The 22,381-nt window shown below is 44.7% G+C and overlaps 1 protein-coding gene across 3 annotated transcripts in view; it reads right to left on the reverse strand.

Annotated features, from left to right (window-relative positions):
* GLRA1 (glycine receptor alpha 1) overlaps positions 1-22,381 on the reverse strand; it is a 220,861-nt gene that overhangs the window by 88,809 nt on the left and 109,671 nt on the right. For all 3 annotated transcript variants that reach the window (XR_012250920.1, XM_073649839.1, XM_073649838.1), the window contains exons 2-3: positions 5,854-5,984; positions 4,406-4,473 (exon numbers count right to left, since the gene is read on the reverse strand). Coding sequence is in view for 2 of the 3 variants with exons in the window: in XM_073649839.1 (XP_073505940.1) it covers positions 4,406-4,473; positions 5,854-5,984 (199 nt within the window). In the remaining variant the exon portion in view is untranslated. The remainder of the gene's footprint in view (positions 1-4,405; positions 4,474-5,853; positions 5,985-22,381) is intronic.

Raw genomic sequence — 22,381 nt, forward strand, 5'->3', positions numbered from 1 at the left:
CATACAGGTAAGTATAGATTTACTTTTTGTATCACCTGTATGGCCATAGTAGAGGTCTGATATCGCCCAGGGGGGTGACACACTCCCTTTAAAAGCGGCCCAAAATGTTGTGTAACTCAAAATGGTACCATTGAAAACTTCAACTCAACCACACAAAAAACAAGCTTCTGCTCAGGTCAGTCATCTGTTAACGGAAATATAGAGGTTTCCATGTTATTAGTTTGCAGACGCACTGGAAAAATGACATGTCCCCCCCCCAAAAAAATAATGCAGCAAAATCAAATCCAAATGCCTCCCTCTCTTCTGAACCCCAGTGTGCCTAAACTGCAGTTAGCATCCACGTTTGGCATTTCTGTACTGATGAGAGCCCACCTAATTTATGGTTGAATGTCTCCAGAAGCACGTGCTAGGCACAACGTACTGGTCACTACAACGTACTGGGGACTACAACGTACTGGGGACTACAACATACTGGTCACTCAAATATACTGAGCACTAAACTGGCATATTTGTAATTTTCACTCTGCAGCATTCACTATGTGCTTATTATGTGTTTATTTCTGGAAAACACCTGTGGAGTCAAAATTGGCATTGCACCCATAGATCAACTCCCAAAGGGGTCTATTTTCCAAAATTGTGTCACTTGAGAGGGGATTTCTGCTGTTTTGGCACCTTAGGAGCTTTCATTTAGAGGAATCTGACATCCTGAAGAAGTGAGAGCTGCTGAGCTCTAACTTCTTCCCGATATCACTTTTGTCCGAAGGAAGTGATAGTGAAGCAGACACTCAGTGCCGACACCGCAGGAACCGCACCGGCACCGAAGAATGAGAATAGGCTGGACAACCCCTCTAAGTCATTTTGTAAAGCGTAGGACAGACATTGTTATGGTCACTTAAATTGAACATTCTCTATTTTCAATGACAGCACCATTATTGATGATAGGCTGTATTTGGTATAACAGCTCTGATCCTTTTTTTTGTTAAGACTGAGCTGAAATGCTGACACAGGACACAGAGAGGCGATGTGTCTGGAAAAAAAGTGGACCCTTTTTTACTGTCATGCAACTCGTATATAAGCAGCCCATGTGGATCCTAGGTTTGAAACTTGGTGCTTTAATTCTATGAGTGTCCATTCTCAAGTAAAACATTAAAGAAGTACTAAACACAGGAAATGTCCCCAAAATGTAAAAATATCCCAACATTTCCTCCAGTATATCTTCTTTGTCTTAGACCATATTTGAATTATACTACTGTTAAAAGTGAGAAATATACAGCAGCCCAGTGTGGAGGAGGAGGACAGGACAGTGTGGAGGAGGACAGGACAGTGTGGAGGAGGAAGACACGGCAGTATGGGTGGAGGACAGGACAGTGTGGAGGAGGAGGACAGGACAGTGTGGAGGAGGAGGACAGGACAGTGTGGAGGAGGAGGACAGGACAGTATGGAGGAGGAGGACAGGGCAATGGAGTAGGAGGACAGTACAGGACTGTATGGAAGGGGGATGACAGGACAGTATGGAAGAGGACATGGCTGTGCTCCTCACACACAAAGATTTATTTATACAGTACAGACCAAAAGTTTGGACACACCTTCTCATTTAAAGATTTTTCTGTATTTTCATGACTTTGAAAATTGTACATTCACACTGAAGGCATCAAAACTATGAATTAACACATGTGGAATTATATACTTAACAAAAAAGTGTGAAACAACTGAAAATATGTCTTATATTCTAGATTCTTCAAAGTAGCCACCTTTTCCTTTGATGACTGCTTTGCACACTCTTGGCATTCTCTTGATGAGCTTCAAGAGGTAGTCACCGGAAATGGTCTTCCAACAATCTTGAAGCACTTGTTGGCCCTTTTGCCTTCACTCTGCGGTCCAGCTCACCCCAAACCATCTCGATTGGGTTCAGGTCTGGTGACTGTGGAGGCCAGGTCATCTGGTGTAGCACCCCATCACGCTCCTTCTTGGTCAAATAGCCATTACACAGCCTGGAGGTGTGTTTGGGGTCATTGTCCTGTTAAAAATAAATGATGGTCCAACTAAATGCAAACCGGATGGAATAGCATGCCGCTGCAAGATGCTGTGGTAGCCATGCTGGTTCAGTATGCCTTCAATTTTGAATAAATCCCCAACAGTGTCACCAGCAAAGCAACCCCACACCATCACACCTCCTCCTCCATGCTTCACGGTGGGAACCAGGCATGTAGAGTCCATCCGTTCACCTTTTCTGCGTCGCACAAAGACACGGTGGTTAGAACCAAAGATCTCAAATTTGGACTCATCAGACCAAAGCACAGATTTCCACTGGTCTAATGTCCATTCCTTGTGTTGTTTAGCCCAAACACGTCTCTTCTGCTTGTTGCCTGTCCTTAGCAGTGGTTTCCTAGCAGCTATTTTACCATAAAGGCCTGCTGCACAAAGTCTCCTCTTAACAGTTGTTGAAGAGATGTGTCTGCTGCTAGAACTCTGTGTGGCATTGACCTGGTCTCTAATCTGAGCTGCTGTTAACGTGCGATTTCTGAGGCTGGTGACTTGGATAAACTTATCCTCAGAAGCAGAGGTGACTCTTGGTCTTCCTTTCCTGGGGCGGTCCTCGTGTGAGCCAGTTTCTTTGTAGCGCTTGATGGTTTTTGCAACTGCACTTGGGGACACATTCAAAGTTTGCCCAATTTTTCGGACTGACTGACCTTCATTTCTTAAAGTAATGATGGCCACTCGTTTTTCTTTACTTAGCTGCTTTTTTCTTGTCATAATACAAATTCTAACAGTCTATTCAGTAGGACTATCAGCTGTGTATCCACCTGACTTCTGCACAACACAACTGATGGTCCCAACCCGATTTATAAGGCAAGAAATCCCACTTATTAAACCTGACAGGGCACACCTGTGAAGTGAAAACCATTTCCAGTGACTACCTCTTGAAGCTCATCAAGAAAATGCCAAGAGTGTGCAAAGCAGTCATCAAAGCAAAAGGTGGCTACTTAGAAGAACCTAGAATATAAGACATATTTTCAGTTGTTTCACACTTTTTTGTTAAGTATATAATTCCACATGTGTTAATTCATAGTTTTGATGCCTTCAGTGTGAATGTACAATTTTCAAAGTCATGAAAATACAGAAAAATCTTTAAATGAGAAGGTGTGTCCAAACTTTTGGTCTGTACTGTATAAATAAATCTTTGTGTGTGAGGAGCACAGCCATGTCCTCTTCCACACTGTCCTATCCTCCCCCTTCCATACAGTCCTGTACTGTTCTCTTACTCCATTGCCCTGTCCTCCTCCTCCATACTGTCCTGTCCTCCTCCTCCACACTGTCCTGTCCTCCTCCTCCTCCACACTGTCCTGCCCCCCCCACTGCCCTGTCCTCCTCCTCCACACTGTCCTGTTCTCCTCCTCCATACTGTCCTGTCCTTCTTCTCCACACTGTCCTGTCCTCCTCCTCCACACTGTCCTGTCCTCCACCCATACTGCCCTGTCTTCCTCCTCCACACTGTCCTGTCCTCCTCCCCACTGTCCTGTCCTCCTCCTCCACACTGGGCTGCCATCCCCCTCCTCATTGCCCTGTCTTTCCCCTCCACACTACTCTGTCCTCATCCTCCACACTGTTCTGTCCTCCTCCTCCACACTGTCTTGTCCTCCTCCTCCACACTGCCCTGTCCTCCTCCTCCTCCACACTGTCCTGTCCTGCTCCACACTGCTCTGTTCTCCCGCTCCACACTGTTCTATCCTCCTCCTCCTCCACACTGTGCTGCCCTCCACCTCCATACTGCCCTGTATGTAGTTGTGTAACCCACACGGAGGACTGGAGAGGTGCAGCAGCGCTCGAGACAGCGTAAGGCCAGGTTCACCTGAGCTTATTTGATGGTGCATATATGTACCGCAATGCCCTTCTGTCAGCGGGTCTCCTGACCAGAACTTTCAGCCTCATTTGTGTTTATGAAGTTATAAGTTTTGGTCGGGAGTCCCACAGTCAGTCCAGTCATTGCAGTCCATATACATACAGACCTGAAAATACTGTATGCTCATGAGTATATTGTGCTTTTTTAGGTTAACTCCTTTCCAACCCTCAAAAGAATCCAGAAAAATGGTGGCAAGCAGGCCACTTTTTTGTTCGAATTTTGCAAACTGAATCCCCCAAATTTTGGATTCGGCAGAATACAACATTTTTGAGAAATTCAAAACGAATTTGGTTAGTTATTGATGGATTCGCTCATCTTTACTTAGGGTAAAAGAGCAAGTGCAGATTGAGAGAGCAGTGCTTGACATCTGGATTTTATTTTTGAAGCTCTTTGACTCCCTGTCTTCCCCCTACAGGCCTTAGAATAGGCATCAAACAGCGCATCAGTATGATCGAGAGGGTTCATGCTATTCCAACTCTATAAAGAAAATAAATCATTGCTTACCATAGTGGTTTCTGCAATGGAGCCAAAGCTGTTGATGAAGATGTTGCAGCTGACGTTTACTGGGGGACCTGAGTTGAAGAAGAGAAGAAGACGGATACATTAATGAGTATCATAATGAAAATTATTTTTCAGCTCTGAGTAAGGGACTTTGGTAAATGGGTCGCCCGGGATTTTCAGAAAGATTTCCTAAGAGCACGAAATGTTATAAAATAAGTAACCTTTTGTCACCCATTGTTGACCCAGTGCCACCACTGGTGGTCCCAACTGTTTTTTTTATCATTCACTTGAGATCTTTGCTGCATGACTGGAGGGCACAACCTCTGTATTGCTTGAAAATTAGGGATTAATGGGTGAATAATGGTCTTCTCTCTATTGTAGTACTTTTTCCTCTTTGCGTCCAACTTTCTCAAAATGCCAGACAACATCCATTGAAGATCACTGGTGGATTGTGATCTACCAGAAAAATTACTACATCACTGAAGGAATTGAAAACCAAGACAGAGGAATTTTCATGATGAAACCCTTAATAAATCAGATGTTGTACAGCAAGTGATACCTACACTTTTATTGCACAGGGGTCTTCTGACCTCTATGTTTGCCCCAAACAACACTACTTAGAGTTCCTGGACGCCAATGTAAAATCTTTAACAGGGCCACCACTCTCCTTGGACCATTTATTACTAGTTATAACCTAACAAATCAGAGGAACTGTGACATGCAGAAGTAGTGCTGTTGCTTCAAAAGCATCCAGCAACTAGAGGGGTTAACACAATCAAAGGAGACATGGAGTGTTTTAGCAGAGCCCCAGGGGGATTGTAGAGAAGTTGTTTACTGTCTGGCTAGAGCTGAAGAGAAAGGTGGTGTATGATCTGTATCTCACAGAAGGCAAGGGAACAGAATTCAGGTCAGGTAGACTCCCTGAGCTAACAGTGTGGAGTATTATCAGGCAGAAAGATAAGGACTGGAAGGAATCCTGTCATAGAGATTATCTCCCTCATCAAACCCTCCCCCCCTCCATCTCCATGCAGGATAAAGAATGCTGTGTACTATTGAATCCTTGTGAATGAAAAGCCCGTGGTTGTGTATGCATAGAAGTGTCCTGCTAAGAGATCTAATGTGTGCTGAATTATGCTACTGAAGAGAATGACATTACTGTGCCTGCTTTATTAACCTGTACTGTAATGAAGATTGTGGCTGTAATATCCATGAATTGCACTGACCGTGCTTCAAATTAAATTCCATTGTTAAACTTTTAAAAAAGACTCTTGTCAGATGTGTCTGGTCAGCAACCAAATCTATCATGTGCCTGAGAGAAGCTGCAGCCTATGGTGGCCCTGAGTAATGGTTCCCCCAGGATTCGAACAAATTCATGAAACCCGTCTCGCTCTATCTGAACCTAGCAGCGTGCATATAACAGAACTCTCCAGGTCGATGCAGGCATGAGTTACCTTTGAAGTTGGGTCGAATTCTGGCATCATATCCTGAGATCTTCCCCATTAACTTATCCAGGAAATCAGAGGGGGACATCATTTTGGGAGAAGAGCGTGCAGATGCCCCAACTTCTTTGGAAGTTGCAAGACTGAAAGAAAAAGAAACGGTAAAAAAAAGCATGTAAATCAGGGACTGACCCCCTAATGAAGCGCTATGTGCATAAATTACAAAATGGACATGGAGAAACTTGTAGCACCAAAGCTTTAACAACATTTGGTTCATGCTTCAACATTCTATGCCCTTTTTTTGTGTTGGCTCCAATATTGACCTGAGGGCTCGTCTCCATACTTCCCATTTCCTGTTTTGCTATGTAGACATGTCTGTAGTGGAAACCCGACATGGATGTTCCCAACCACTATATTAAAAGTTTGTTCTTGTTCTTGTTTTCTACAATGAAATAGCATTTGATTATATACCAATGCATTAATATTACGTTTTCTGATGACAGGCCCAAACTATATACTAAGTGTCACACTTATCTGGACATGCTTACATTTTTTCACATCCTTAAAGGAGTATTTCCATCTCTAAGGTCCTATCTCAGTAGGTGCAATAATAATATTAGTAAATACCTCCATTTAGAAATGTAGGATAGTTCCTCTGATTAGCTATGTCCCTTACCCCATGTACAGGGCATTGCAATAGCTTAGGTATCTATGGTTACGACCACTCATATAGTGACAGTTAGTTAGTTGTTAGTGGTTGTTACCATGGATATCTAAGCTACTACAATGCCCTGCACATGGGGTAAGAGACAAGCTTGCGTTAAGAGTGTGACGTCCTTCTTTCAATAGTATGTAGAGCTTTGTTCAAACCCTAAAGAATCTTTTGGTGTAGAAACCCATTTATAAATTATTAGCAGAACAAGATCCCCCATTCAGGACCCTCATTCATTTTGATTACTAAGGGCTTCTTTGTCTCTGGAGGACTCAACATTAGTGTTGAGCATTCCGATACTGAAATATCGGGTATCGGCCGATATTCGCGGTATCGGAATTCCGATACTTAATTCCGATACTTTTGCAATATTGTATACCGGAATCGGAAGTTCCCATAATGCAATGAGACATTTTCATTTTATTCAGCCAATGAGGATCCTAAGAAGTGTGGGCACATCCTGTTAGGCATGTAGGCATCTTAACTAATGGCATGGCTGTGATTGGCTGCTGAAATGATGTCATGATGCACTATAAAAGCCACCGCCGCCATTTTGAGCTCACTCTGCTGTGAATTCAGTTAGGGATAGGACGCTGTTGTTCTGAGGGACAGTTTTAGCTACCTATTTGCTCTATACTGCTTTACCCAAGCTACTTTCTAAATCACTGTGCCTTGCAGTGCTAGTGCACATTTCCCTGTGCTGTTCACCGCTGTCTGCAAGGTCTGTGTGTGTGAGTGCAGCTCACCCTGTAGTGTGTGCTTCAGCCAAGTCTGGTTGTAGTGCACTCAGTGTGTGTCACTGCCTCATACATTGTCCTTTTTTGCCAATTCATAATTTTTCCTGATATCTCCTATTAGTGTGGTGGTTCCATCTGTATTCAGCTAAATTGGTTCCAAACACACTATATAGGAATAGTTAGAGGAGCCTTTCTGCAGCCTTGGGCCCTGCAGCCCCAGCCAGATTAGTATTAGCCTATTTTTTGCAGCCTCATCTATTGCATTGTAGGTTACCTTCCTACATTGTAATAGCTACAAAAAGTTTGTGATACTATCGTTATTACATCTTTAGGCACATCCAGTGTCTTTTTGTGACAAAAAAAAACCTAAATAAAGTTCACCAAACACTCCACTTTACAGTTGTGTAGGCCACATTAGCTCATATTAAAGTCTAGTCCACACTTTATAAAATTAGTGTTTCTTATACCTGTTAGCAGCTGTTCAGGAATAAGCACACTAAGCCCTTAGTACTTTTCTGCCTATCTTTATCAGTCTACCAAGATGAAGAAGGCAGGGAGTAAGGCATGTGGTCGTGGGCGTGGGCGTGGGCGTGGGCGTGGAGTTTCTGCAGGGAGAGGACATGAGGATTCTGTGCCTGCAGGGAGAGGACGTGGGGATTCTGTGCCTGCTGCGGGCACCAGTGACTCAGCATCCCCCAGTTTTACCAGGGAACAGTCCTTTATGCGCAGCTTTGTAGGAGCTAGCCGTACCCCACTGCTGCGCGAGGACCAAATTGAAGCCGTTGTCGGATGGATGGCAGCTAACGCATCGACTTCAATTAGTTCCAGATCCTCTCAGGTCCTGAGCACTGAAGAGCACCCATCTGTCTCTTCACCACCTGCCAAATTGCCCAGGCAGTCAGAGAGCCCTGGACAGGAGCCATCTCTACTTCTGTTCTCTGAATCTCTTGGCTTGGAAAGAGGGGGCCAGCCAAGCAGAATTCGAGAATTTGAAGAAGAGGTAGTATGCAGTGATGCGCAACCGTTTTGTCTCTCTGAATCTGAAGAGGCGGGTGGACCAGTGCCTATGGTCAGCAGCACACCTCAGTACGCATCTGATGATGAGACTCAGGTGCCACTTTCTGGTGCGTACTGTGCTGTCGAGACTACCCAGGAGAAGCAGTTGTTTGAAGAGGGTGGTGTAGATGATGAGGTCCTTGACCCATCATGGCGTGAGGGACAGGAAGGTGGTGGGAGCAGCTCTGAGGAAGAGATTCCCCGAACGGCCCAAAAAGGAGGGAGAGGGAGGGGGCAGACTTGGTTGCCTGTAGCCTCCACTTCGGCACCCATTAGGAGCATGGCTCTTCCAAAATCCAAAGCGGGCGCTCCCAAGACTTGCAGTGCCTGGTCCTTTTTTGACACAGTTGCAGATGACATTTGCTTTGTCAAATGCAAGCTGTGTAATCAGAAGGTGAAAAGAGGGAAAAGTGTCAGCAACCTCAATACCACAAATATGTGGAAACATGTGCGGACCAAGCACGTGGTGGAGTTACACAAACACACTGAAGACCTAGGCCAACCTACAGCGCCACCTACCACCTCTTCAGCTCGTGTTGTAGCCTCTTCCTCCAGCTCACACACAGCTGGTTCGGCTTCCTCACAGGATCGCCATGGAAGAATCTCTGGCACTGTTGTACAGAGACACAGTGTAATTCCACCCACAGCACCACTTTCCCAGTCATCCTCACACTCCCAGGCCAGTCTACAGCCATCGTTAGCACAGGCATGGGAGAAAAGGCGCCCATACTCGGCAAACCACCCCCGAGCACAGGCTCTGAATGCTGGCATTGCTAAACTACTGGCCCTTGAAATGCTATCATTCAGGCTGGTGGAGACTGACACATTCCGTAACTTTATGGCATTGGCAGTCCCACAATACAACGTGCCCAGCCGCTTTTATTTCAGCAGGCAAGCCGTCCCTGCCCTGCAACATCATGTGGAGGGAAAAATTAAACATGCGCTACAAAACGCCGTCAGTAGCAAGGTCCACCTGACCACTGATGCGTGGACCAGTAAGCATGGACAGGGACGATACCTTTCCCTCACTGCCCATTGGGTAAATGTTGTGGAGCCGGGTACAGATCTTGAGAGTGGCGCTGTACGTGTTCTGCCAACTCCAAGGATTGCAGGAATCCAGTCTGTACACATTGACTCCTCCTCATACTCCAGTTCCTCTGAATCAGCGCTGCAGGAGCCGTCACGGTCTACCTCCACATCGACCCGTGAACGGTTACCTGTTATGATGACCGATATGAGCACAGCCGTGGCCAAACGTCAACAGGCCGTATTAAAATTAATTTCTTTGGGGAATCGAAGCCACACAGCGCAGGAGCTCTGGAATGCCATCAAGCAGCAGAGTGACGTGTGGTTTGTGCCAGCGAATATCCAGCCAGGCAATGTAGTGTGTGACAATGGCTGAAATCTGGTGGCAGCTCTGGGCCTAGGCAACCTCACTCACATCCCATGTCTGGCACATGTGCTCAACTTGGTCGTGCAGAGTTTTTTGAGGGACTATCCGGATCTTGATGCACTGCTTCACAAGGTCCGCATAGAGTGCGCTCACTTGCGGCGTTCCAGCAATGCAAGATCACGCATTGCAGCTCTGCAGCGCCGATTATGTCTTCCGGAACATCGCATCATATGTGACCTACCCACCAGGTGGAATTCAACGTTACATATGTTGGAGAGGTTGTGTGAGCAGCAGGCAGCAGTAATGGAGTACCAGCTGCAGCAGGCGCAAACAAGTCGCAGTGCGCGCCGTTCACACTTCACCACCACTGAGTGGGCCTCTATGAAGGACATTTGCCACGTTTTGCGTGCCTTCGATTATTCCACGCGGATGGCGAGTGCAGATGATGCACTAGTCAGCATGACTATCCCCCTTATCTGCCTGCTTGAAAAAACACTGCAAGCACTAAGGGACGAGGTTTTGGAAGAGGTGGAGGATGAGGAGTCACAAATGCCATCTGCTTCTCTACAGTCTGCGCAACGTGGTTCCTCACAAAGGCCTAGGCAGGGGACACTTTGTGAGGAGGATGAGGAGGAGTCAATGGATGAGGAAGACATCTGTCCAGAGGAGGGAGGTACACAATGCTCTAGTAGTCAGTATCTAGAGCGAGGGTGGGGTGATGCAGAGCAGGCAGAGATCACGCCTCAAGCAGGGGACAGCGTTTCTTGGCCAGTTGGCAGTCTGCAGCACATGGTTGATTTCATGCTGCAGTGCCTGAGAAACGACCGCCGCATCGCCCACATTCTCAACACGGCTGATTATTGGGTGTCCACCCTCCTAGATCCTCGCTACCGGGACAACTTACAAAGCCTCATAACACCGTTGAACCGGGAGCGTAAAATGCGGGAGTACCAAGACGAACTGGTGCATTCCATCATGTTCTCCATTCCAACCGAGAGCAGTGCTGCTAGTGCTTTACAAAGCAGCTCAGTGCGTCGAGGCAGTGGAGGAAGCTCTGCACAAAGAGGGAGCAGAAGCAGCGCCTCAGCACAAGGCAAGACCAGTATGGCCGAAATGTGGCAAAGTTTTGTGTCCCCGCCGCCACAAATGTCTACACCATCACAGACGGCTCCAGTCAGCAGGAGGCAACGTTTCCGTCAGATGGTGACAGACTACATGTCTTGCCCTCTTAGTGTACTCCCAGACGGCTCTTCTCCCTTCAAGTTTTGGGTCTGTAAGCTGGATACATGGCCAGAGCTTAGTCAGTATGCACTGGAGGTGCTAGCTTGCCCTGCTGCTAGTGTATTATCGGAACGCGTCTTTAGTGCCGCAGGTGGTGTACTAACAGACCGTCGCATGCGACTATCCTCCGATAACGTTGACCGGCTTACTTTTCTCAAAATGAACAAGGCCTGGATCTCTCATGAATTTGCCAGTCCTCTTCCAGAATAAATAATTGGTTGGCAACAGTATCCAGGTCTCCTGTTCTGTTCATGTTTCTACCACCTGAACTGTAATCCCTGAGCTCCAACACCGCCAGTTGGCGCTCGGAAGTGCCGTCTGCACAGTCAACACTTGCTGCCGTGTTATTGGGGTTCAGTAACGTCAGCTGTTCCCCTGCTGTGCGGACGGCAATTTCTCCTGCTCTGTCCACATCCACTGTACTACTGATTTAAAACCTCCTCCAAATACACCTCTGGCTCCTCTGTTTTCAGTATTATCCCTGAGCTCCAACACCGCCAGTTGGCGCTCGGAAGTGCCGTCTGCACAGTCAACACTTGCTACCATGTTATTGGGGTTCAGTAACGTCAGCTGTTCCCCTGCTGTGCGGATGGCAATTTCTCCTGCTCTGTCCACATTCTCACTACTACAGATTTTAAAGTTGCTCCAATTACACCTCTGGCTCCTCTGTTTTCAGTATTATCCCTGAGCTCCAACACCGCCAGTTGGCGCTCGGAAGTGCCGTCTGCACAGTCAACACTTGCTGCCGTGTTATTGGGGTTCAGTAACGTCAGCTGTTCCCCTGCTGTGCGGACGGCAATTTCTCCTGCTCTGTCCACATCCACTGTACTACTGATTTAAAACCTCCTCCAAATACACCTCTGGCTCCTCTGTTTTCAGTATTATCCCTGAGCTCCAACACCGCCAGTTGGCGCTCGGAAGTGCCGTCTGCACAGTCAACACTTGCTACCATGTTATTGGGGTTCAGTAACGTCAGCTGTTCCCCTGCTGTGCGGACGGCAATTTCTCCTGCTCTGTCCACATTCTCACTACTACAGATTTTAAAGTTGCTCCAATTACACCTCTGGCTCCTCTGTTTTCAGTATTATCCCTGAGCTCCAACACCGCCAGTTGGCGCACGGAAGTGCCATCTGCACAGTCAACACTTGCTGCCGTGTTATTGGGGTTCGGTAACGTCAGCTGTTCCCCTGCTGTGTTCACGGCAATTTCTCCTGCTCTGTCCATATTCACTGTGCTACTTATTTAAAACTTGCTCCAATTACACCTCTGGCTCCTCTCTATTTTTATTCTTATCCCTGGGCTCCAGCACCGCCAGTTGGCGCTCGGAAGTGCTGTCTGCACAGTCAACACTTGCTGCCGTGTTATTGGGGTTCGGTAACGTCAGCTGTTCCCCTGCTGTGTTCACGGCAATTTCTCCTGCTCTGTCCATATTCACTGTGCTACTTATTTAAAACTTGCTCCAATTACACCTCTGGCTCCTCTCTATTTTTATTCTTATCCCTGGGCTCCAGCACCGCCAGTTGGCGCTCGGAAGTGCTGTCTGCACAGTCAACACTTGCTGCCGTGTTATTGGGGTTCGGTAACGTCAGCTGTTCCCCTGCTGTACGGACGGCAATTTCTCCTGCTTTGTCCACATCCACTGTACTACACATTTTAAAGTTGCTCCAATTACACCTCTGGCTCCTCTGTTTTCATTCTTATCCCTGGGCTCCAGCACCGCCAGTTGGCGCTCGGAAGTGCCGTCTGCACAGTCAACACTTGCTGCGGTGTTATTGGGGTTCGGTAACGTCAGCTGTTCCCCTGCTGTGTTCACGGCAATTTCTCCTGCTCTGTCCATATTCACTGTGCTACTTATTTAAAACTTGCTCCAATTACACCTCTGGCTCCTCCGTTTTTAGTATTTACCCTGGGCTCCAATACTGCTAGTTGCTGCTCAGAAGTGCCGTCTGCACAGTCAACGCTTGCTCCAGTGTTATTGGGGTTCAGTAACGTCAGCTGATCCCCAGCTGTGTGTCCGGCAAATTCTCCTGCTTTGTCCACATCCACTGTACTACGGATTTAAAACCTCCTCCAAATACACCTCTGGCTCCTCTGTTTTTAGTATTTACCCTGGGCTCCAGCACCGCCAGCTGGTTCTCGGCAGTTCCATTGGCTCTTGTACCTTCTGCTACCCATCCGGGTTCCAGTACCGTCAGCTGGTCCTCGGTAGTTCCATTTGCTCTTGTATCTTCTGCTACCCATCCGGGTTCCAGTACCGTCAGCTGGTTCTCGGCAGTGTCTTTGGCACGGGTACTCCCTCCTGCCCAGCCTGGTTCCAGCACGCCAGCTGTTTCCGGGTAGTGTCAACGTCACTTTGCCTCCAATGCGTTGTCCTGTCGTGTTGCGGTCGGGTTAGCCGACTCTATGGTGCCTGCAGTTTAGGTGACTCCTATGTGGGCTGCGGGATCTGGCAATGAAGGCTGGTTCCATAGTGCCAATAGGACAAGCACCCCCTGTAGGACTGTGGGTTTTGGTAACTGCGGCCGGCTCGCGGCCTTGAACTTTTTTTTACATGGGTACCTTCTGCTACCCATCCGGGTTCCAGTACCGTCAGCTGGTTCTCGGCAGTGCCTTTGGATTAGGTGCCTCCTTCTCGGTATCCAAGTTCCACCAACGTCTGCTGGTCCTTGGTAGTGCTTTCTGGCACAGGTACCTCCTGCTTAGTAACCGAGTTCCAGTAACATCAGCTGGTCCTCGGTAGTTCCATTGGCTCTTGTACCTTCTGCTACCCATCCGGGTTCCAGTACCGTCAGCTGGTCCTCGGTAGTTCCTCAGCTTTCTTGTACCTTCTGCTACATTTCCAAGTTCAAGCTTTTTGAAATGGTTCTTGGTAATCACTCTGGATCTCCCTGACGAGGACCCTGAAGACGAGGACCCTGAAGACCAACCCTAAGAAGACGAGGACCCCGAAGACAATGACCCTGAAGACGAGGACCCTGAAGACCACCCCGAAGAAGACGAGGACCCTGAAGACCACCCCGAAGAAGACGAGGACCCTGAAGACCACCCCGAAGAAGACGAGGACCCCGAAGACGAGGACCCAGAAGACCAACCCGAAGAAGATGAGGACCCCGAAGACGAGGACCCCCGAAGACAACGACCCTGAAGACCACCCCGAAGAAGACCAAGAAGATGACCCTGAAGAAGTTGACCAAGAAGACAAAGAAGAGAAGACAAGCACCAAGATACAGAAGAACAAGAGACAGAAAACCAAGAAGCAGAAATACAAGAAGCTGCAGAACAAAAAGCGGAAGAACATTAAGCATAAGACTTAAAATCAGAGCAAAAGATAATATCTAAATTATAAGCAGAAGATGACTAAGCAGTGTATGGGGGTGAGTCCGTTCCTCCTCGTGGTGCCCCTGGAAAAGACCTGCTGCTGCAGGCCAAACTGAACGCGGACAAATCCTGTTGTAAATCTTTTGTGACGGGCAGAACGAAAGGTGTAATGTCCAACCTTTTATAGATAACAACTACAGGAATGCCTGTCACAAATAAGAATATGATGAAGAAGAAGAATATGAAGAAGATGAAGAAGTAGAATATGAAGAATGTAAAAAAAAGAATAATACGAAGAAGGTGAAGAAGAAGAAGGTGAAGAAGAAGTGGATGAAAAAGATGCTGAGGATGATGAAGGAGAAAGTGTGGGAGAAGTAAAAAAGAAGGTGAAGAGCATGGAAGTAGTGAAACATAAATATCTGACAAAATATAAAAATACTTAACATAGTTAATATTTCCGTAACTCAGAACATAATAAAAAAATAGTAATTCCTGCTATTCCATTTGACTGGGCTAAACCTCTATGCCTTTATTGTCTCCCCCACCTCCCCCAATACATTCTACATTATTCTTAGTTGTTTTCCTTCATGTAGAAATAACCTACAAGGAAAGAAAGGGTTTATTTTAATTCCGATATTTATGTCCCATTGACTTGCATTGGTTTCCGGTATCGGAATCGGCGATATCCAATACTTTTTCGGTATCGGTCCGATCCAATCCGATCCGATATTTCCCGATATCGGAAGGTATCGCTCAACACTACTCAACATGCATTTCATTGAAAACTATGTAATATTTTTTTTGCCCTGTAGAGGTGCTGTAGAGAAACTGAACACTTGCTGCTGTTTACCCCACATAATTCAACTGATCCTAAGCAGTTCCAGAAGCAGAAATCCCTGTGTTTAGAATATTGTTCTAACAAAAGGGATTATTTAGAGCAGGAAACCTTTTAAAAGTATGTGCTGGTTTTTGGAGCAGAAATTGAGCAGAAACTCTCCAAATCTTTCTCAAAAACTCAAATTCCACACTGTTTCCGCTCCAAATACATAGCAAAAAGACACATACCATAAGGGGTCATGCACATGTCCAATTTTTCCAGGTATGACAAAAACAGACCGATTATTCTAATCAGACTATGATTAGAGTCAGGTCTGACTGTAATCCGGCTTGTAACTCTCCACAAGGAGAAGCCTTACCCCTTAGATCCCAGTCTTAAGCCTCTCACCCAGCCAAACCAGATCTCATACTTTGCATTGAGGAGGGGCAATTCCCCGAAACATCGTATCTACAAATTGAGATTCTGGTTTGACTTGTATCCCAAGTCATTTTGCAAGGCTCGTTAAAGGGTCACTATTGACTTTTAGGATTGCTTCTTCCAATAGGTGGCACTAGAGTTCAAGTCCTCTTCCTCTCTGAAGAGGCAATTTGCATATTTAATGCTCCAGAGGAGCATGCAGGCATTTAAGTCTCCTCATACTGGCATGCCAGACCTGGTACATCACTCTCCACAAGGAGGAACCTTACCCCTTAGATCTCGTATGTGGAGAAATAAAAAAAAAAGTTGCTCCACCTTCTCCTTTCTGACAGTCTGTGAAAATCAGACATCCCTCAGATGACATCCGATTTTTTCACGGACCCATTGATTTACATTGCTGATTTTGACTCAACCCTTGGATCAAAATCAGACTTGTCTCTGCAATTTTCTGTATACCCCTTGGTCCATGAAAAATGACAGACATATGAATGGCCCCATAAACTATCACAGGTAGGAGTGCTAGCCATGAAAACCACGGATAGCACTCGTATGAGAAAATCGTATGTGTGAATGAGCCCTAAGAGTGACAGATTTCTTCCTCCTGTAAGGCATAGTTTACATTTTCATCAGGTTTATGTTCTACTTTGATAGCAAAAAATAAGAGCACAATGTAATATCCCATCCAGTGAAATCAGAAACCCGATGGACCCGTTATAAGGTAATAGGATCCGTCAGGATCTGGTACAAAATGGATCATAATGGAGCCATCAAGTCACCTGTAAAAACAGAAGCCAAGATGCCAGTGTGAACAGAACACGATGCATACATCTAAATGGTTGTTCACTAAGGATTGACACGTGCGTCAACTAAAGTAGGCGTTCAGGGACGGGCCGAGATCTCAGCGGCAGGCATCTGTTGTTGTTGAGACATCTGGTCATATGTAGATACTTTTAGATATTCATATGTTAGGTTGTTTGGAAGTTCATTAGTTAATGAGCATAAACTACTAAATTCTACTATAAAAATAGACTAGAATCTACCAGCCTACTTCTTGATAGCTTCCAGGTCGATTCAGATTCCTATTATGTAGCACACATAGCAAAAACAAAATAAAAAATATGTGAAAAACAGCAACAAAATCATAAAGACATAAGAAAGATGCCAGAATATACATTCGATGACTATACAGTCAACTATCCAAAGGTGCATCCAGACAACAAAATGTTTCATCGTTTCAGAATCCTCATTTGTACTAAGTGTGAGAAGAAGTTTTCTCCAAAGTCCATTATTTGTCTTTCACCGTTGTCAATGTCTATTCAATCAAGAGGTCAAGTGCCAAAGTCCACAGAATGAGAGAGAGAATAAGAACCCACCCAAATCAATGATGTCAATGAGGAAGAAGGCCCTGGCAGGGTAATACCTAGATAGATAAAGTCGAAAGAATCTCACAGCTTTGGCAAAAGTTAGTCACATAATCCTCTCTAAGATAAATATATATATTTTTATTAAATAATTTAGATTTGCTTTTGACGTTTTACCATTTCAAACCCTAAACCACCTACGAATCACTATCAGGCTTTGTCCACACAACATCTTTTTCAGTTTAATTCCGCCTCGGAAACCACCTGAAAAATCTATCAGAAAATGCTCAAAAGAAGGAGCACAAAAAAGACTTGTTCAGGCTTTCGAATGTCTTCAGGTTACTAAAAAGTGGATAAAAGAAGTGAAACGTCCATTCTTCAGGCATTTTCCGCTCGGAAGACGTTCTGTACTTTACAATGCAAGTCAGTGGGAAAGGTCAAAAGATGCCTGGAAAAGGATGGATGTTTTTTGCAGCATTTTGCCATCGTTTTAGATAAAAAAAAAAAGACAATAGCGGTTTCTTCATTATTCAATAGAGTGCAAAAAAAAAACGACAGCAAAAAAATCATCAGAAAAAAGCTCTGAAAAAACGCTGACTGCCAAAACCATCAGAAAAATGCTCAGAAAAAAAAAAAAACACAAAAGATATTTCAGGAAAAAAAGCTGGAAGGAGAATAAAAGAAATATACTATAAATGCATTAAAACAAAATACTTTCAAAAGGAATCAGATGAAAAATTCACAATATCTCATGTAGATCTTCTAAAACTCAACATTTACTAAAGGAAAATATAGTATTATACAAAACAAAAAGAATTTAATTTCCTGTCCACCTTTTTTAGCGAATGAACCCGGACTGTAGAACTATAAATAGATTGATATTAAGTATGAAAAAGAATGTGGTCGCAATAACAATAATTCAATAATTCACATATATAAATATATATACACAGTATATATAATATATATATATATATACTGATATTACTAAAGTTCCAATAGATAGTGAAATACTGCTATTGAAGAGCAAGAGACAATAGGAACCAACCCCAAAAATTACTTTCCTCTGAAAGAAGAAAAGTGCCTTTAAAGTGCTACACATAGGTAGCTATCTTGTAAGTCAAAGTCAGACCATTTAAAAGGAATATATCACCTAACCTAAGTGCAGCATGATGTAGAGACAGAGACCCTGATTCCAGTGATGTGTCACTTACCGGGCTGCTTGCTATAGTTTTGCTAAAATTACAGTTTTATCAGCAGGAGATTATCATTAGAGGAATAGTAAACCTACTGCCATGTTGTCCTCCATATTAATGAGTTGCAATGAAGCTTGAGAAACGAGAAGGTCCTCCGGCCACATTGGCTTTGATTTTTCTTCTTTTTTGAGGTGTTTTCTAGGCCATCTGTACAGGTACCCCAATGATTACAAGAGCTAGTATTGGATCTTTACAGGTAAAGTTCATCAAAAAACATTTAGAGGAACCTGGTCCTGGCTGCAGCACCAGAGCCCTGTCAACAGAGACACCATGTGAAAAGCTCTGTTTAGGGTCACCTGGTGAAGTGGACCCCCTTAGCCCTTGGACCAGGTGGTTACATGGGCACCAGACATCAGTGCAGTCAGCAGGATGAGATATGAGGAAGGGTAGGAGGAAACACTCTCATGAATCTTGGAAATCATAGGATGGATGAAGTGAAGTCAGTAGAGACAGAAGCAGGTAACATGGTGTACACAGAACAAGCTAAAGTCTAGGGCAGGGGTCTCAAATTCAGCCGGGAGAAGGGGCCTCACATAGAAAAAATTTGACTATGAAGGGCTGCGTTCTTTACAGAAGAAGATTATGTTTTCAGTGATACCATTATTTTTCTATATTACTTTTTGATAATCAGCTTTTTTTGGCGGGTTTTTTATTCTTTATAATTGTGTTTATCATATGGGTTATGATACAGGTCTTCCCTTTTTACATAAAACAGCATTTTATGATAGCCAAATATTATTCCACTATTTTTTCATTCTTTATTTTACATTTTCCTTGAAATGTTTTCCATTTTTTACCCCAATCAGCACCATACAGTAATATAGTTTTTCATTTAGCCCCATCCTGTAATAATGCCCCCTGTCCATTAATAATATTCCCAAACCTATAATAATATCCCCATCCTGTAATAATGTTGCTTGTCCTGTAATAACTTCCCTCAACCTGTAATAATGTCCGTCATGTAGTAGTGTTCCCTGTCTTTTAGTAATATCCCCAAGCTTGTAATAATGTCCCCTATCCTGTAATAAAGGTCCCCGTTCTGTAATAATGGTCCCCTATCCTGTAATAATGTCCCTCAGCCTGAAATAATGTCCCCAAGCTTGTAATAATGTCCCTCATCCGGCAATAATGGTCCCCGTCCTGTAATAATGTCCCCTGTCCTGTAATAATGTCCGCATCCTGGTCCTATCTTATAGCAGTGTCCCCATCCTTGTTCCCTTCTTATAACAATGTCCCCCATTCTGCTGCTCTTTACATACACACAAAAAAATTATTCTCACCTGACCTCGCTCCCTTGGCGAGGACGCACATTTGGTTGAAAAAAGCGCTGATGTCAACAGTCCCTGGCTCGCTGGACGCAATTGTTTCAGGGGCCAAAGCGCCGCATAACAGAGTCTCAGGGGCTGCATGTGGCCCTCTCTCGTGTGTTTGAGACCCCTGGTCTAGGGTACCAATCCCAAGACACAGGTGTGTGTCCTGACGGGCCTTAAAAGGTCTAGTGAGATGATGTCACACACCGGGCAAAGCCTAGTGTGGAACACAACAGAGGGCACCGGACAGAGGTGAAGGGAGCAGAGTCCAGGACAGGTGTGTAACACTATGTGTCACAAAGTAATGATGTCGTGGAGCCTACAGAGAAGGTGCAAATCGATACATTTGTAATCTGTGACCATTGAGGCCTCCTTCTACTGGTTAGCATCCACAGCTTTTCTTTTGATTAGGTGGCCTGGCACAAGCATTTCAAGTCGGAACGATGACGTCACATCAATCCAGCTTAATCTAAAGAAGGGCAGAGGATGCCTTCAAGTAAGAGGCAGTTTGCAAGGCAACAGATTACTGACCTGGTGCCTGAAATTGTTCGCACTGTCTCCAAGGTGCCTACTTATCCAAAGAGGTGGTAGGAGGTTCACTGTGATCCAATGTGACCTTTGGACCAGGCTACTGCGGATCTCATGGCTCAACTCTACTTACTGGGTCTTCCTTTCCACCACCAGATATGGGGTTAACTTGGGTTTCTGCTATATTCTCTTCCACTGAAAGGTATTATATATTATATATGAATATATATTCATTGTTTTAGCTCTTGGAATAAATACAAATTACCACCAGTGCTTCATTGCCATTCTACCCGCACTTTGCAATGGCCCATAACCATTAACGCTCCACCATTGCAAACTACAGGGACAGTCAGGATGAAAATTATTCTCTTTCTTACGATATGAAGAAAACCCTCCCACACAATATTCTACATAGATTCCATAAAGATAATATTATACTGTATTATTCCTGGAAAATCTAATACCAGTCCTATCTAGAGGCATGCAGGTAATATCATTTTCTATTGTACAACATTAGAAATATCACTGTGCACATATAATAAAAAATGTATATTTGATCATGTCTTCATATCGTCGAACCACTGGGACCCCCAGTATGAAACACAATCTGTTTTATTTTCTATATCTGATTTTTTTTCTGCAAGCTTCAAATAAGAAAAAAGTTACTATTTTATTTTATTTAATAGTATCTAGAAGATATTATGATGGTAACAGATTCATAAGCCAGGCCAGCCCAGATAAAATAGGTATCTAAATATATGTTTCTGATAATAATAAAAAAAAATACTAATAATAGTAATTAGAGTTCCCCAAAAATCTGAATGTATCAATATATTATTAAGATTTGCCTCCTCATTCCCCTGCAGGTCCCTTTCCAGCGCCTGCTGGTGCCTACTTCTTTGACACGACAGAAATCACCAGAAATACCCACTCATCCAATTAGTAGGTGAGATGGGTCACCTTTGCATCCGGTTATTGGCTGAGTAGGCATTTCTGGGCACTTCTGCTGAATGTTAAGGACAGGACCAGGAGGAAGAGACAAGTGGTAACCAACTGTGCTCTGAAACAAGACTTGTGGGGAATCGCCAAAACAGGACCTGTGGAGGATCGCCAAAACAGTACCTGTAAGGTTCGCCAAAACAGGACCTCTGGAGGATCGCCAAAATAGGACCTGAGGAAGATCGCCAAAAGAGGACCTCTGGGGGGTTGCCAAGACAGGACCTGTCGGGGATCGCCAAAGCAGGACCTGTGAGGGATCACCAAAACAGGATCTGTGAGGGACCGCCAAAACAGGACCTGTGAGGTTTGCCAAAACAGGACCTCTGGAGGATCGCCAAAACAGTACCTGTAGGTGATTGCCAAATCAGGACGTGTGAGGAATCGCCAAAACAGGACCTGTGAGGGATCGCCAAACAGGACCTGTGGAGGATTGCCAAAACAGGACCTGTGAGGGATCACCAAAACAGGACCTGTGAGGGATCTCCAAAACAGGACCTGTGGAGGATTGCCAAAACAGGACCTCTGGAGGATTGCCAAAATAGGACCTGTGGAAGATCGCCAAAAGAGGACCCGTGAGGGATCGCCAAAACAGGACCTCTGGGGGGTTGCCAAGACAGGACCTGTAGGTGATTGCCAAATCAGGACGTGTGAGGAATCGCCAAAACAGGACCTGTGAGGGATCGCCAAAACAGGACCTGTGGAGGATTGCCAAAACAGGACCTGTGGGAGACCCCCAAAAGAGGATTTGTGAGGAATCGCCAAAACAGGACCTGCGAGGGATCGCCAAAATAGGACCTGCGGGGGGCCGAGTAATGAAAATTCCCTTGTGCATTTCTTGCACTGGGCACGTTTCACCACTGTGTCAGACCAAGTGTCAAGGGCAGGGGCATAGGTTAAACCTCATCTTCCGTTACCACAAATTTACCTGATAGTTTGCAACTTTCTTCTGCAGTGTGGACTGTCTTTGTCACAGGTGGAAAAAATAGCATTCTAAGTGAACAGATGCTTGAATTTATACTATCTAATAATGTCAGTCAGTGCCACAGATGAAAAATAAGCTACAATGCAGTATGTACAATTGTGGCCAAAAATTTTGAGATTGACACAAATTGTGGTTTTCACAAAGTTTTCCGTTTCAGTGTTTTGGATGTTTTAGATCTTTTAGTCAGATGTTTCTTTGGTTACTGAAGAACAAAAATTATACGCATTTCATATACATTTTTAAACTTTTATAGACAAATATATCAAGTTTATGGAAATTCTCAATATTTAAAGTGTGTTGACCCTTATTTTTCAAGACTTCTACAATTCTCCCTGACAGCTGGATTTCAGCT

This window comes from Phyllobates terribilis, unplaced genomic scaffold (assembly GCF_046119375.1).
Source record: "Phyllobates terribilis strain yellow unplaced genomic scaffold, ASM4611937v1 Scaffold_10__3_contigs__length_209671492, whole genome shotgun sequence".
NCBI lineage: Eukaryota > Metazoa > Chordata > Amphibia > Anura > Dendrobatidae > Phyllobates > Phyllobates terribilis.